The 16,597-nt window shown below is 56.1% G+C and overlaps 4 protein-coding genes across 4 annotated transcripts; 3 read left to right on the top strand and 1 right to left on the bottom strand.

Annotated features, from left to right (window-relative positions):
• Positions 1–200: 200 nt before the first annotated feature.
• On the top strand, positions 201–5,398 carry VDBG_08772 (ankyrin repeat protein; the record flags this gene model as incomplete). Its single annotated transcript, XM_003000930.1, has 4 exons — positions 201–1,785; positions 1,856–4,072; positions 4,131–4,375; positions 4,429–5,398. The coding sequence occupies 4 exons, from the start codon at positions 201–203 to the stop codon at positions 4,768–4,770; spliced, it is 4,389 nt and encodes a 1,462-aa protein (XP_003000976.1).
• Positions 5,399–5,890: 492 nt separating this feature from the next.
• On the top strand, positions 5,891–7,935 carry VDBG_08771 (GTP-binding protein RBG1; the record flags this gene model as incomplete). The annotated part of the gene is made up of 8 exons (XM_003000929.1): positions 5,891–5,911; positions 5,966–5,986; positions 6,051–6,333; positions 6,417–6,510; positions 6,563–6,946; positions 7,075–7,183; positions 7,267–7,387; positions 7,459–7,935. 8 exons carry the CDS (start codon positions 5,891–5,893, stop codon positions 7,476–7,478), a joined length of 1,053 nt encoding a protein of 350 aa, XP_003000975.1.
• Positions 7,936–8,301: 366 nt separating this feature from the next.
• Positions 8,302–10,124, bottom strand: VDBG_08770 (predicted protein; the record flags this gene model as incomplete). Its single annotated transcript, XM_003000928.1, has 5 exons — positions 8,302–8,455; positions 8,532–8,678; positions 8,742–8,830; positions 9,140–9,339; positions 9,767–10,124. 5 exons carry the CDS (start codon positions 10,122–10,124, stop codon positions 8,302–8,304), a joined length of 948 nt encoding a protein of 315 aa, XP_003000974.1.
• A 4,509-nt stretch (positions 10,125–14,633) lies between these two features.
• On the top strand, positions 14,634–16,492 carry VDBG_08769 (conserved hypothetical protein; the record flags this gene model as incomplete). The annotated part of the gene is made up of 2 exons (XM_003000927.1): positions 14,634–15,175; positions 15,256–16,492. 2 exons carry the CDS (start codon positions 14,634–14,636, stop codon positions 16,490–16,492), a joined length of 1,779 nt encoding a protein of 592 aa, XP_003000973.1.
• Between the last annotated feature and the right edge of the window lie 105 nt (positions 16,493–16,597).

The following is a 16,597-nucleotide window of genomic DNA, read 5'->3' as shown; positions in this document are numbered from 1 at the left end:
CGACTTTCGACGACTCTCCTCCCCATTGCGACCTCCCGACGATCTGGTACTGATTAGCTGCTACTCCGCCTCCTGGAGCGACCGGGTAGACCTGTGCACCATTGCCGCGAATCAATCCAAGCGCGTCTTACACCTCTCGACCGTGGCCAAGTCGTGGCCAGGATGGTGCTAGCAAGTTTCGCGGGCCTCAGATAAATGCCATGGATGCGCAAGATGCTGTCGGGTCCGACAAGACGAAGCCTGCCGCATCACCCAAACAACGATCGACGCCCCAGCCTGACGAGAATGCGAGCGTAAAGGTGGCCTCGAAGTCTTCCTCGTCCGACGGCCCCTCCAATCCAGCTCCGTCACCCACAAGAGATTCCAAGCCGGTTCTCAACCCCCCACGCTCCGCGGATGCGGACGACGATGCCGCCTCAGGCGACCGTGACTCAGATGCCGAGACCATCGTGCTGCCTGGTAAGGATGGTCACTCGCCTTCCAAGGTGAGAAAGGTAAAGCACGAGGACGGGAGCGATGCCGAGGTACAACGTGGCAGGAAGCGCAGTGGCAACGGGTTGAGTCGAGACGGCGACGCTGGGCAGGGCGGGCCGCCTCCTGTCAGCGACGCAGCGGCTGCCTTGACACAACAGAAGAAGAGGCCCCGCGTCGACAAAGACACGCTTCGACCCGATAAGCCTTTGAAAGGTCAGGAAGGATCAAGCGGCCTCAGTTCTGCCCCCACCTCGCCCCCTCACCACCGAAGGCGAACAGGCCCTGTCGCTCACGACTCCGAGTCTGACGCCGACCGGCGAAAACGATCTCCCAAGCTTTCCATGAAAGACAGAGCCAAGTCCTCCGACCAGCTCGTGTCCCACAAGCGTAAAGCGTCCAGGGTTGGATCTGAAGAAGACCCAGAGGAGCGTAAAGCTGCTCGCCGCCGACGGATCGAGGACCGAGATCGCGCCGACTGGCTTGCTCCCAAAGAAGGCGTCAAGGGACAACACAAAGACCCGAAATCTGCTTCCTCAAGATGGCGGACCGATAGCCAGTGCCGATCTGTCTCTCCTCCAGCGCGTACTCATCGGAGGAGCATCTCATCGCAACTTCCCTCTCAACATTCAAACGGCTTGAGTCAGAAGAAGAGGCGGCTCCCGCCTCCCCTTCGATCAACGGAATACCACTCTGACGAATCTTCGGCCAGCGGCAGCCCTCATCCGCGAAGCTCAAAGATGAGAAACTTGTCAACGCCTGCGACAGCAGACCTCAACATGTCGCCCGCCAAAATGACACAGTCCAAGAAGCACGTTGATGCGCATGGGCAAACTGCTCTTGCTCGCGCCTGCAACAAGGGCGAGTATGATATCGCGAAGCAGAGACTGGCGGAGCGACCAGGCGACCTTAACGTAGCCGATTACGCTGGGAACACCCCGCTGCAAAGCGCATCCATCAACGGTTTCGAGGATATTGTGAAGCTACTCATCGAGGCCGGATGCGATGTCAACTGCATGAACTCTGTGAAAGATACGCCTCTGCTCGACGCTGTTGACAATGGACACCTTGAGGTTGTGAAGCTTCTTCTTGCTGCTGGCGTGAACCCGCGCAAGGGAAATCTGGAAGGAGAAGAGCCTTTAGACAGGATTAGCGATGATCTGGACAACGCGGAAGAGATACGAGCTGCGCTTGTTGAAGCGAAGCAGAAATCCAGCGACCTCCGACGAACTTCAGAAGAACACCACCACGCGGACCAGGCAGACCAACTATCACATGGGGCCGGACAGCCCCCGACGTTCACGGCACCCACGAGTCGCCGCCCTGTCAACTCGCGGGCCACCAAGATTGGCAATCACCATTTCTATGTGATCTTGACGAGAAGACGTTGAGGGCGCAGCTGCCAAGGGTGACGAGGAGACCGTTACGAGAGTTCTTCAAGTCAAGGAGCGATATGATGACCCTGAGGCCATGGTGGCGGCTGCACGTGGTGGACACAGCGTGGTCATGGAGCTGCTGTTGGCGCTTGGTGGCGCAAACCCTGATCCGGCCCCAGTCACGAGCCTCCCAAGCGAGTTCGCAACGCCAATGTTGGCTGCTATCGGCCAAGAGAACATTGATGTCCTCAAACTGCTCTTAAGCCAGGCAAACTTTGATCCGACACGCAAGTACCGCGGCTCGTATTACTACCAGATTGCTCAACAACGACAGGGCACCAATTGGAAGGAGGAGGAGGAAATCCTAAAAAACGCCTTCGATGCTTATAAGAAATCCCCTCGCGATGGCAAGACGAAATCACCTGGCAAGCGTGGTCAGGAATCGAAACGACCAGGGAGAAATCTGGTCAAAGAAGAGCCTGTGCCTCAGCGGCGAAACCTCTCGAGCCCCTCACGCGACGCCGAACCCAGGAAAAAAGCCGTTCCCAATCGCGCCATCACAAGTCCGAAGGAAAAGCGACGATCAGACTCCTTCACCCACCAAGACGAGCAGACTTCTCCCAAACGCGGGTCCGCAAAGCTCAAGAAGGACGAACGCTTGCCAACCGTCGCAGCTTCAGACCGTGAGGCCTCTCCTGCAACATCACAGAAGCTCGGTTCGAAGCCGAAGAGAATCGAATCAGATATGGCGGCCTTGTCGTCAGAGGGTGAGACCGTCAAGCCACGTCGGAAGTTGGTCTCAAAGGGCGAGCTCCGTGGTGAACGAGATAAGCAACGCCGAGCCAGTATGGTATCGACTACATCCTCCGTCAAGGACCCTGCGAGCCCTCGAGATCCGAAACATGATGAGACTGCCGAAAGGCTGAAGCCTGAGCTCCTCGCCGAGAAATACCATGACAGAACCAAGGCTCTCAAGAGGGACGAGTCTCGCGAGAGGTTGCCGGGGTCCAGCGAGCCTCCTTCGAAGAGGCACCGCTCAAGCGTCACGCCGCCGCACTCCAGCAAGTCTGACAGGGACGGCGCTGAGGGTCCTGTCAAGAGAAGGCGACTCGACACTGAAGGCAAGGAACGGCGTCAAAGAGCAGCTGATTCTGCTGACGAACGATCTCGCTCGACACAAGACGGTTCCGCAAAACCTAAAGCTTCGCTCCGGGAGACCGATGGTGATGGACAAAGGACAACACTGAAACCAAGCAGTGACACCGATTCACATCGCAAGGACCAAACCAGGCACAGTGACAGCGACAAATCGAGCATCCATGTCAAGTCCGAGGATGTCGATGTCGATATGCGAGACGCCCCTCTCCCGAAGGCGCCGAAGGAATCGGATGATGAGAAACGACGACGGGACGCAGATGTTGAAGCCAAGGACGCGCGGCGAAAAGAAGAACGACAGAAGGAGGCCGATAAGAAACGGCGCGATGAGCGTGAAGCCCGTGAGCGTGAGGCTGAGAAGCAGCGCCTGGTTGAGGAAGAGGAGGCCAAGCAACGTCTGGAAGAAGAGAAGAGACGTAAAGCTAGAGAGGAGAAGAGACGGCAGGTTGAGGAAGAGAGATTGCGCAAGGCTGAAGAAGACAAGAGGATCGCCGAAGCGCTTGCTGAAGAAGAACGTCTGAGGCGGGAGGCTGAAGCCAAGGAGGCCGAGCAGAAGAAACAACGGGAAGAGGCCGAGGCGCAACGTCTCCGTGATGAGGCGGAACGCAAGCGCATCGAAGACGAAAAGCGAAGGCGCAAGGAGGAAGAAGAAGAGAAGCAGCGAGAGGAAGAGCGCCTGCGTCAAGAAAAACTTGTGCGTGAGGCCGCAGAGCAAGCCCGTCGCGAGAAAGAGGAGCAAGCCCGCAAAGCGCTCGAGGATCAAGAGCGACGAGAGCGTGAGGACAGGGACAGACTCGAGCGTGAAGCTCGTGAGGCAGCGCTACGCCAAGCTCGCGAAGACGAAGAACGAAAACGACGTGCTTTGGAACTTCCTCCGCTCCTCCGTTGGCTGGAACAATGTGCTGATCCATGCACATTGGGCATCGCTTCAAGGTTCCAGCATATTCAGGGTGTGCGTTACGACACGGTGCGTCCTGAAGCCGTGGGCACTCCTGAGGGCAGAGCGCAGTGGCTTTTCAATTTTCAGGTTGCCCTGATTCTAGGCGAGAAGGATCTCCGCCTGGGCAAGTGTAAGTTCGCCTGATTTCAAAGCTTGATGCCTCGTATCGATCTGATTGTGAACTTTAGATCCCTTATGGGAACGTCTCCTCGTCACGGACCTGGCACAACCCGACCTCGTTAAAAGGGCCTTCTGGAGACTGGAAGCAGACCAGTACGCCCTCACTTCGCACAAGTACCGCGATCTCGGTGCCGAATTGCCAAACTACTACGGTGAAGGCCAGGACGCAAGTGTGGTAGGTTCTTCTGTGCTGGGAGAACTCCGCAGGGATGCGCAAGCCAAGTTCTTGAAAATGGACATGTTCTTGGTCAAGGTATGTTCATTAATTCGTCTCTCCATTGAGTCGCTTGCTAACCAAATTTGTAGCTCTCGGACTTGCTTGGTGTCATCCCTACCATCGCTCATCTCCAAGATATTCGACTCAGTGTCGAATATCGAGAAGTCCCAGAAAATGAAGCGCAAGAGCTTGCCTTTCAAACACCGAGGAGATATAGACAAGACCCTGGATCCGAGCGCTTCATGGGGTTCGCTCCCCGCAACACATATTACGTCAACGGACAAAAGGTTGGAGAAGACCTTCCAGGTCTCACAGCCACAAGCAAGGTGCCGTTTCCTGACCACGAGAGACGTGTTCCAAGACGCAATGGGCTCCAACAGGTTTTCCCAGGAGAGCCTGACTATGCGAAGCTCTGCTTGCACAGGGCCTAGGGCACCTAGTCACATGCTCGCAGAGAGTCCCTCTCCCTCAATCCTAATGAGTGTGCACCTTCGCCAATAAAGCCAAACTACCGAATATCGACAGTGCGCCCGATGAACACACCCGCGGCGCCAACTGTGGTTTCTTCAACAACAGTGAGTCAGACAAGCCAACCGCAGTTGTGAATGGTACGAACAGCAATCAGGAAACAGATCCTGCCTGATAAAGGGGTGCGAAATCATAACCGTGACTGATCTCGTCTGCTTTGATCTTGACGATAATGAAGTACGATCACTCAGCAGTAGCCCTGAAGCTCAGGCTTTGGTTCGAAATCATCACTCCCTCCTCCTGCAAGAGGCTTTCCTTTAATGACACGGAATTGTTTGGACGCTGTGCATTGAGCAGTGGGCAGGTGCTTATGGTGTTGCAAATATATCCAGTATGGCTTCACAGCATCGGAAAGACACTCTGGCTGTTACTGGGGCGGGAATGGCAGTGGTATTGCCATCCTCTCCTGTCGGGCTGATGTACCATTCGACGAAGCGACTTCATAGTGTCCCATGGTGTTGGGCAAAGCGACAGACATGCAATGCGTTTGTCTTGATTTATGTAGCCAATGAAACACACTTTTTTTACTGTTCCAAACTGATGTGCATGTGTCTTTCCTCCTACGTCCTGTTGTGCCATTTGTATCATGCCACTTTCAAGCATGGGTTACCAGCTCAGATCCCAGTAGTGAAAGCCTTGTCGTAGAAATTCGCGACGGATCGTGTTAACATGAAGTTTGATCGATGACATACTGACGCGAGGCCTACACGATTCTTGGGGGTGGACAAACAGTCAGACACCGAAACCGAACCATCCGATTTGGCTGACCGAACCAGGGCTCGGTGTGGTCACGGGTGGGTAAAGACCAGTGACATCACAGGGTGCACCAATGAAACTTCGGCAAAGTCGAACCCCGCCAAATTTTTACCCCACCAAGATCCCAAACTTCTTGAAATCCTCCCATCGCGCGCAGACCGCAACAGCAGCTACTTCAGAGACACGGCCATCGCGACACTGCAATCGGGAGCAGCGCCACATAGAAAGGAGCCACACAGAAACAGAGGAGTAGGGAACACCGCCAAGATGTCGACAACGGTGGACAAGGTAGGCAGGCTTCTCTGGGCTGCTCTGAGCAATGGCTGACTATTCGCAACACAGATCAAGGAGATCGAGGCCGAAGTACGTCTATTCTCGACAAGGATCCAACACCACCATTAGCAACTAACGTAACGGAACCCTGTAGATGGCCAAGACCCAGAAGAACAAGGCGACGTCCTTTCACCTGGGCCAGCTGAAGGCCAAACTGGCCAAGCTTAAGCGGGAGCTGCTCACGCCATCGTCCGGTGGTGGCGGCGCCGGCGCGGGCTTCGATGTGGCCAGGACGGGTGTTGCCAGTGTTGGATTCATCGGCTTCCCTTCAGTAGGAAAGAGTACCTTGATGAGCCGGCTCACAGGACAGCATTCCGAGGCTGCAGCGTACGAGTTTACGACACTGACCTCGGTGCCTGGCCAAGTCGTCTACAATGGTGAGCACAGGCTATCACCCGGCGATTGCCCCTTGCGCCTGACCCTTTGATTTGCACGGACGTGTTCCTGATTATTGAAATAGGTGCTCCTCTACAGATCATTGATTTACCAGGTATCATCGAGGGTGCCAAGGACGGTCGTGGCCGTGGTCGTCAAGTTATCGCGGTCGCGAAGACGTGCCATCTCATCTTCATCGTTCTCGACGTCAACAAGCCTTTGACGGACAAGCGTGTCATTGAGACGGAACTCGAGGGCTTCCGGCATCCGCATCAACAAGTCTCCTCCCAACATTACATTCAAGAAGAAGGAGAAGGGCGGCCTCAACATCACAAACACAGTGCCTCTGAACAACATCAGCCACGAAGAGATCAAGGCTGTCATGAACGAGTACAAGATCAACTCTGCGGATATCTCTATTCGATGCGACGCCACCATCGACGATGTCATTGATATTCTAGAAGCCAAGAGCCGGAGTTACATCCCCGTTGTCTACGTCCTCAACAAGATCGATGCCATCAGTATCGAGGAGCTCGACCTTCTGTACCGTATCCCTAACGCTGTCCCGATCAGCTCAGAGCACGGGTGGAATGTCGACGAACTGATGGAAGCGATGTGAGCCCTCCCCTTTTCTTTGTTGAGCTGCATCCTTGGCCTGTGATCACTCTGCAGTCCAAATCTGGGTGTGAGGTTGATAGACGGAGAAGAGGCAGCACAGACTGTGCTAACCAACAATGCACTAGGTGGGACAAACTGAACCTCGTGCGCGTTTACACGAAGCCAAAAGGAAGGATGCCGGATTACAGCCAGCCCGTTGTGCTTCGGTCGAACAGGTGCACTGTCGAGGATTTCGTAAGTTGTTGGATCACCTTGAGGTCTTCGGGACGGAGCAATTGGTTGTTCTAGTATCAGCAGTACTGACTGAACATGCCCAGTGCAACGCCATTCACCGAAGCATCGTTGAGCAGTTCAAAAACGCTATTGTGTATGGCAAATCTTGCAAGCACCAACCTCAGCGTGTTGGTCTGTCCCACGAGCTAGCTGATGAGGACATTGGTTCGTCCCCCTCTCTCTCCGCGATCAACATCTTCTCCCAGATCACCTCCACTGACACAGATGCGAATCAGTGACGATTGTTAAGCGTTGAGACACTTCGCAAAATGCCATGGAAGACAGTGGTGATAGTACGACCCGGAATTCACCACCTCAGAAAGCAGAGGATCGCCAGCTTTTCCAAGCTGAAGCACAGAGCTACTTCCATGTTGAGGACTGCCTGAGCATAGACTACAGGCTCCGGTGGCTGTTCGTGTTGAAGGGGCAAGGGGGGGTCTCGAGGCGCAGCGGTAATGTCCAGGCAGGAACCACACCAGTCTGTCCGCGCCGCCTTTGAGCTTATGGGGGACGGCTGACAAGAGGACAGCGCCAAGACAACTCTCGCGATCGAGACGGACTGGCGCACGGATGGTGTTGTGTCCGTCAAGCAGACGAAGCAGCTTCGATGACGCGAAAGAGCACGATCGATCAGTAGATGTCGTTTACCCCAGAGATGACGTGAGAATAACTGGGGGGGGAATTGAACAAACAAGCGGATTCGCCATGTCTCCCACCTTGACTCAAATTTACTTCGCATACAGTTCCTGTCCTCAAAGCCCGGCTCGCGGATCACGCACTCGTCCCCTGCATACGGATCAGAGAACTGAACGAACGAAAAGCGTGGTGCGAAATGCGCCTCAGACGCCACAAGGTTCAGGTCACGGTATTTTCCTCGTGCTGTGGTTGAAAAGTCACGGCCAACATGCATAGCCGAGGGTCTCTCCTCATGCGACCTTCACGAGTTGTGAGTCCCAGCGACCGGCGTAGGGATGCATGCAAGCTGTGATGCAGAGGCCGCCGTCGTGGCCGCATGCGAGAGGGGGGTGAGGCCGGCAAATTTCACACACGGGCGCTTAACACAAACGCCTGACGACATTTCACGACCTCGCCTCAATCTTCTCTGGACGTGTCATTTTCGCGGCCGAGAAATCATGTGTTTTGATCCTTCCAACAGGACAGAGCCTGGGACAATCTGTTGTTGTCTGGCTCAGGCTGGCTTGGTCACTGAGCGGATGAAATCTCGCCACGGGCCTAGTTTTTGTCGGAAAGTTTCCAGCCAGTGACGGTCGCTGGCTCGATCCTCTCACGCATGGCCTCTCAGACCGACCTTTCAGAAGACTTCTCTTGCCGCCGAGGGCCTGCGCCAGGGGGGGGCCGAAGAGGGGGCGGCACACCGTCATCGGGTGCCTGGTGGGTCGCTACAGCTCTGGCGTTGGTGGGAACGGCGCTGGTCCAGGCATCGCAGCCCCAGGACCTACTTCGTCGGGATCAGCAAGCTCAAGTCAGGTTGGGAAATGCAGCCTGCTCGATCACTCACTTTGTTTCGACCGGCGGTGGGTGGGGTGCAGGAGAACCAAGACTCGAATACGGCTTAACACTAGCCCTGCTCTGCGCCTCACAGACCACCTCGAGAGATGAGGGTTATCAACTGCTACGAATGATGTTCCCCAGCCGCTCCAGCGACGAGGACGCATACCCCCGGATCCTGGCAAGCTGGGTGGGTGGTTGAAGCGGAAAAACGAGGAGCCAAAGGACACACAGACCACGCGGGAGAAACGGCTGCGATGCAGGCTATCCGGTGCATGAGGACACGGACCACCACGGCTTGCCCTGCCGCTTTGGCGCTCTCTTTGCGTTTTCTCCTCCATATGCTAACTACCTTACCTTGTCTATCTGCCTGAGGACCATGGGCAACCGTGCCCTGATGCTACGTACAGTCCTTTTCTGGGGTGTGTGGAGACGCCTCGATAGGCAGAGAAGGATCGAAGGTTGGGATGGCGTGGGAACATCGCGCCCGCTCATGCAATCGATTGTGACAAAAAGGCCACGGGCCAGCCTCACGATGACCTCGCAAATACCATTCTGATCCCAGCCAACTTTCTCAAAGAGTAAGTCATCACCAGTCTTTGCAAGGTCTAGAGGCTTCACGGTCAAGGTCAATCATGGGAACGCCATAGGAAAGCCACGACTCACCGGACGAAAGCCACCAAAACACCGACATGGTCTTGGTCCTCGCTCCTTTCGGCAACGTGCAATCTGGCACTGGTTGGTTCACCCATTGATGCCCGAGCCCCGCTTGTTGCTGCTTGCTGCTCATCGCTCCCGGTCTAGCGATCGCAATGCTCGGATGCGATACTGTCATGGCTCTCCCGAGAACATTTCTGCATTGTCATTGGAGCTATCAAACCAACGATGGCGGCAAGGTATGCTCAACACCAGTCACAAGATCGGGAGCGATCGAAGCGATCTCATCCCGCGGCGCATATCATGCCGGACTTTTCTTATTTCCTCCGGCCCTTCAGCCCGTCATGAAGTGCTCAGTGGGCATTCTCGATCTTCTACTCCGCCTGTCGTCGCTGCCGCTAGGACCATGATCATCAGCAATCCGGCGCTGTCCATACCAGGCCAACAGGGGGAGAACGATTGGTGCTGGAAGAGGTGCCTGAGGTGCTTGTACAAGACGAATGGCCACGGCATCACCAGTAGCGACTGCCACTGCCAGCGAGCATACATGCGCGACGAGCTGCGACCCTGTAACAGTCCGACATGGTCGTATCGACACGAAGACGCCGTGGACGAGGCATATCCGCCATGAAAATCCGTACTTCTGAACCCCCCTCACCTCATCAGCGGATGGCGCCTTTTCAGGACAAGCTCCCATGGTCACCGGGTCCAAGCTAGCCAGATATACACTTCCCATATTGGGATCGATTCTTTGCCTCACCCTTCAAGCAAGGTCATCTGGCAATTTTATCCAATGGTGAGATGAAGAACGCTCTTGTGACCCGCGAATAATGTCCAATGAGAGGTCAGGAATGGGCTCTCAGCATTTCGTTGGACGAAAGTCGACCTCTCCATGTTCTCAGCTTCTTGCAATTGTGGGTTCCCTCGTCTCCTGCTGAAGAAGCCGGGGGCGAGACCTCCCCTCTGCACGGTGGACACGAAGGGAGGAATGTGACCTTGCGGCCGTGAGAATGGAAGGCCGAGACATGGCTTTGCTCTAAATTCATGGTTGTCAGGTGGGTATCGGTATCGGGCTCCGGCTTGAAGGCCGACACAAGCCTCGTCGCGGCTACTGTTCCTGACGAATCTTCAACCGAAGGCCCGTTCCACTAGCCAGCAAGGTCCATCTTCTTAGTGGCTTTCGCAGTGCGGGATGTTTCGACCCGGCCTGTGTTTCGGCAAGACCAGGAAAGTACCGCCGCTCGCAATCAGTCGTTCATCTCCATGTTCAGTTCCATGACAGGGAGCTTCGGCAGGACGCCAGGGCCAGCTCAATGCTTCAACTTGTTAGCCAGAACGATGAATGACCGAGTCTTGGGGGTTCCATAGCTGTCATGATCATGTGCCGTTCCGTGCGGTCTGGGATGTGGTCTCGTTGGCTCGTCGACCTGCGACCGCATCATGCTGCTTCCTCGTTAGAGTCCCTCGTCAGAGTTCTTCGTCAGAGAAAGCGGGGTTCGGAGCATTGGCGGCGAAGCCTTGGCTTTTTCTCATCTTCACTCCATCAGAAATTGAGCATCAAAGCGCGCCGCCGGATCTCGACCTTAGAGGGTGGCATCTCACTCAGACGGCCTTTTTTGGTCGTCGAACGAGCAGGGGCTAACTGTAGCCGGCCGGGAGTGCGACGCGTGGAGGGACTGATCAGCTCGAAAAGAAGGGACGAAAAATGCGCGAGCCTCCTTAGCACCCCTCACCCCCTCTCCCCCCTCGACGGCGATGCATTGATGATCTTCGCTCAGTGCCGTGGCTTCCTTTCGGAACTCATGCGACAAGTCTTGATATTACCTGCCTGATCCTAGATCTACGCTTGACTCGACGACGTATAGCTCTTGTCCGCGCGCAAGCAGCAACTGGACGAGAGCATCGGTCGCATTGGGCACAGTCCGCTTGTCTAATATCGTTCGGTACAGGGTCTGTCTGCCTGTCAAGCCTAGTCACCTAGCAAAACATGGGCGGAAGAGACGTTCGCGGAACCCTCCCCCACCCCCTGGAGGGTCTCGATTGAGACGGAGCCGGGGTGATCCTTGCTGTCGAGGTTCACTATGGATAAGACAGGCCACTGGGCCTTCAACTCTGGCTCTGTCGATCCCCTGCACACGGCGCAGACTGGTCAGTCCAGTCCAGAAACCTAGAGTGAGCTGGGTGTCATCAGACGACAAGATTTGCTTAGATGACAATCAGCCCTGCTTTCTTTCAGCAATGGAATCCCAGCAGTTATTTGATTGTCCGAGTGAAGCTCCCCCGGATCATCGCGGACAGCACAGATGTGAGCTCGCCTTCGAGGACACACAATGAAATCCCTCGTGTTGTTATGGAGAATGGCCGGAGAAGGCTTCAGCGCCCGCCGTGCGACGCACACTGGCGACGATCAAATGGAAAATGCTCCGACGACGTGGAGGCCGCACTTGTCTCTGACAACGACACAGGGTTGGGTAGCGCCGGCCCTATTGAGCAAAGAATGACAGTAGCAGTAGCAGTAGCAGTAGCTGTACCAGCAGCAGCAGCAGCAAGAGAAGCGACGAACGAGCAGCGACCACAAGTAATGCATGGAGCCAGCCTATGGCGAAGGCCAGAGCAAGGACCTGGCAAGGGGGGGGGAGGCTTTGCCCGCCTTTGTACCTGTATTGCACCCCTGGAGCTACCCCCAACAAGTATCACTGATCAAGCACAGACGGGAGCAGCGGCTGCTGGTCTGTTGAAATGCCTCATCCCGGGATGCGATGCGCAGGGATTCGGTTTTCGCATGATCCTGCCATGGGCGACTGCCACAGCTCAAACCCTGGCGGCAAGACCTGTCATCAGTTATCGATTGAAATTGGGGAGGTGAGAGGAGAGAGCTTGCGACAAGGAATGGGAATGCTCATACTGCGGGTGAGTGACAGCGTCAACAGCATCGCAGATTCGCAGTCGGCGATACTCGATTCATGAGCGACCAGGCCACCTGCGCCAGCTAGATGGTCGATCGCTACCTTGACCAGAAAGAGGTACATATCCACCCGAGTCCACTTGGATGTGTTCAGCCCAGATGAATACTGACCTTGGCTATGACACTGGCCTCAAGAGCTTGGCGAAAGAAGTGGGAGAGAGAGAGAGAGGGAGTTGGGAAGTTGGCTTTCGTTGATCCTCGGGACCACGCGCGCTTGCGGAATCCCTGGCTCAGGGCGCGGCGTGGCTGTTGGTGAGACTGACCGACCAAGTACTGTAGCAGGAGGCGGCAGCTATGGAGCTCGAGTGTGCCACAGCTTACCTTGCTTGGACTTCGAATGCTCGTGAAGAACACAAGGCAAGGTGGTCTGAAAGTACATTGTCGGCCGAGCGTACAACACACACACCTTGTCCGAATTGAACAGCCAGGGCAAGACGGGAAAGAAAAAGACGAGGAAAGCAATCGCATCGCATCTCATCTCTTAGCCTTGCCTGGCCTGGCACACTCTCCACATCATCCGGCGTCTCGTCTTGTCTCGTCTCGAATCTTGCCACAACAACCTACGTTATTACCTCCACCGGATCAAGCTCTCTGTTGCCAGGACGAGCATGGATGGATGGGACCCCTGGAGCTGGTGGCTGGCTTTCATCAGTCCGTCCCGTCTCGATCTGCCCCGGCCGCAACTCTCTCCTCCCGCCATCTGACAAGCATGCTCGACCTGGCCTTGCCTTTGATACTTCCCGGCTGGCCTTCCTGCTTTTAGCATCACCTTTCGTACATCCGTCCCTGGGCCGGCCTGGCCTGTCTTTCACCGATCTCTCTCCCCCCCCCCCTCCACCACCCAAGGCCCCCCCCCGAACGAAGCTCCAGGCATCAAGCCTCAAGCCCTTCTACACCCCCTGGTCACTTCATCTTGTGCATTTCCTCCTCACCCCTCTGAATACCTCTCGTCGATAGGGTGGGCTCGTTGTTGGAGGACCCATCTCAACCCTTCAAGGCCTCTCTTTCTCAACCCATCTTTCTAAGAGATTCATCCCCCCCCCTTCCTTTCCACCCCCCCGGACCAGAGGAAATCACACACCCCTCCCACCCCCTCTTCTACTCTCTTTACCCTTGCCGGTACTTCGAGGACAACCCTCAGCAGCCGATGCTCTTGTGCATACCACAATACATATGACCTACCTACCCAGGTGGCCCACCTCCGAAGCTCAAGCTCTCTGGTCTGTGTTGTATTACCGTTGTCTGCACACTCCATCGTACATGACCGTCTGATATCCCATCTCTCCCCTCGACCGACTGACCCAGCACTGCATTGCAGCTTTCTCGCCTTGCAGCAAACAGCCCGTTGAACCGATTTCGTCTCCTTCGCTGCCCCTGTCGACGGGTCTATCGAACCCCATCGCTTGCCGCCGAGACGCCCTCTAACGCTGTGCAGTGTGCAGCGTTCCGGCACATCCTCCACTGCAGCGCTTCTGAGTCTGTCAGCTTATACGCCCCCCTCTCTCAGTCGAGCATCGGAGCACCAACCCAACGACCGGAATCAGCTTCTCTCTCGCGCGCGTTCTCTGTCTCCCTCTCCCTCTGTCCCTGCTTCACGCGCTGGCAAGGGTCGTCGAAACAGTCTCGACCGACTGGGATACCATACGTTCATCGATGGGCTACTGGAAGAGCCCGAGACTGCATCGTGCCGTTGCGTCCGTCCGTCCAGCCCGCTGCCGCCTCCAAAACATACAGGGTCAAGGACATTTAGCGGAGCCCAGCCCTCCTCTTCCATGAGGAGACGTGCCGCCGCCAAACTGACCATCCATCCACCCATCCATCCCGTCTTGGACCCCCCCCCCCCCCCAGCGCCTGCTGCACCTCCGACGCACCTGCATTGCATCCCTGAACCACCCGCCATCTCCTGTCCTATCCTGCCTTCCGCCTCGAGGTCTCCCCACGACGCAGACCGCTTATACGCCGTCGTTCAGAAACCAATTGCCCCCCCTCGACCTATCATGCATGCCTCCCATCTATGAGTCCAACCCGATCAGATACCCTACTGGGAACAGAGTTCCCCCACATCTGGGCATCCTACCAGTCATCAGGACAACCACACACCTCCGCGCACGGCGGGAGTTCTTCCTCCCTCCCGCGCGTGTTGTGTCGTCCGGCTCCCTTAACCTGGAACTAACGCTCAAGGTCGCTTGCTGCTGACCTCCAGCGTCGGGGCCCTTGCTTTTATGCTTCTGCGTGAAGAGAAGGTTGAGACATAACAGACAGGAAATGCAACACGCCATGATGGGCTCAACTGGCGTGGACCAGGAGAGTCATCTTGCAACGGACCAATCTTTTACAAATCACCATCAGAACACTGCCGCCAACCACAACGTCAACGACGGCTGGGGCGACATGAATGCCTACCACCAGAGCGCCATGCCAGACTACGGGTTTAGTTATGGTTCTCACACTCCGCACGGGTTGCCATCAGAATCCATCGGTAGGATGCCTCCTCCGCCGGCGCCTCTACAGCCTATTCTGCCTCCTCAGCAGCAGCAGCAGCAGCAACAGCATCGATCGCATACACAACTTGCCATGCTCACGATACCTCAGGGAGCATGGCCAAGTAATTTCGTGCAAAATCGCAGCAGCTACTCGGCTCAGTCGGCGCCCCCTTTGCAGATGCCGCCCGTGCTGGGTGTGTCGCCTTCGTCCAAGCCTGTCAGGCCGTTGGGCATGCAGCAATCAGCGCCGCGGAAGACTCTGACAGATGACGACAGGCGCAGGATGTGCCAGTACCATATGGACAACCCCAACATGAAGCAGACCGAAATCGGTGCCATGTTCGGCGTCGAAAGGAGGTAGGTGACACGATCAACACTACGCGAGCCCCGTGGCTCAACAGGTCTGACGCTGCGTCTAGTACTGTATCGAAGGTTCTTCGTAACAAGGAGAAGTATCTCTTCCCGGAGAACAGGACGCAATCTCCAGTCAAGCGCAACCAGAAGAAGCTGCCGGACTTCGAGAAGGCTTTGTCATCCTGGGTCAACAAAAGGAAGACACGCTATGGGGCTGACATCTCAGACGAGGAGATCCTGCAACAGGCTCGCCACTTCCGTCTGACTGTCGGTGGCGAGTCGGAAAGCCAGTTCAAGGCCTTGTTAAACGGCTCGTGGCTGGAAAAGTTCAAGCAGAAGAACGGCATCGGTCAACCCAGGTTGTTGCGGAGGGCATCCGAGACGAACATAATCGATCACGCGAAACTCTCTGCCTCGCCATCGCTGACGCACGGCATCATGTCAACCACGTCGCCTACGGGACAGCCTTCGCCCCTCTCGGCAGATCGGAGTGACGAGGACGCACACAACAACAGCCTCGGGTTCATCCCCTACTCTCCAGACGGCAACACCTACAAGCACGCAAACTCGCATAGCACGACGTCTCTGAACAGCGCTTTCACAGACGCAGCGGCGTCCTCTTTCTCGGGGGGTGCGCTGAGCCCCACAGGTCCATTCACCTTCTCGCCAGATCCAAACGTTGGCAGTTTCCTAGCACCCGATCAGACTCGCCAGATGCAAGTGGGCGTAGGCTCCAACTTCTCGCGGCCGAGGAGCCAGACCTTCCCAACCCTGGATCTAGAGTACATGAACGCAGCGGGTACGACGACAGAGCCATCAACCCCGAGGTTTCACCCCTCGGCGACCGCCCCTTCCTCGGCTCTGGAGTCTCCTGTCCACGAGATGAACGCAGCTCCGTTCGGCATCGACAACGCCATCGCCTCGTCACCGCATCTGCATCACAGCAGCAGCAATAGCAGCATGGCTGGGCGGTCAACAACCACTCCGATCAACAGCGGTTTGTCGTCGACCCCTGTTGGCTCTTCTCCGACGTCGCCCACGCAGGAGGACGCCCGGAGGGCAGCAGACACGTTGCTCAACTTTATCCAAAGCAACGCTTCCAACGGCTTTGTCGACCAAAACGAATACGCAACCGTCCTGCGGCTGACGGAGAAACTTCGCATCCACCAGCAGCAAAGCGACCAAGTCGATCAACGTCACGGCCATCGGCGGTCTTTTCAAGAATACCGGGAAGGGCGATTCGAAGATGCCGCCGCCGACAACAACGAAACTAGCATGTCGAGGCGACTCATGTCTGGTTGAAAGTACGGCTTCGCGGCCGATCTATGGGGACTGGTCAGGAGATACGGGCATCTGATGTCTCGCTAGATTTCACGCAAGAAAGATGACATCAGTGGTCGTCGTTGC

The sequence above is a fragment of the Verticillium alfalfae genome, genomic scaffold (genome assembly GCF_000150825.1).
Source record: "Verticillium alfalfae VaMs.102 supercont1.13 genomic scaffold, whole genome shotgun sequence".
Classification (NCBI taxonomy): Eukaryota; Fungi; Ascomycota; class Sordariomycetes; order Glomerellales; family Plectosphaerellaceae; genus Verticillium; species Verticillium alfalfae.
The sequence above is the reverse complement of the archived record's forward strand: the minus strand, read 5'-3'. Positions and strand labels throughout refer to the sequence as shown.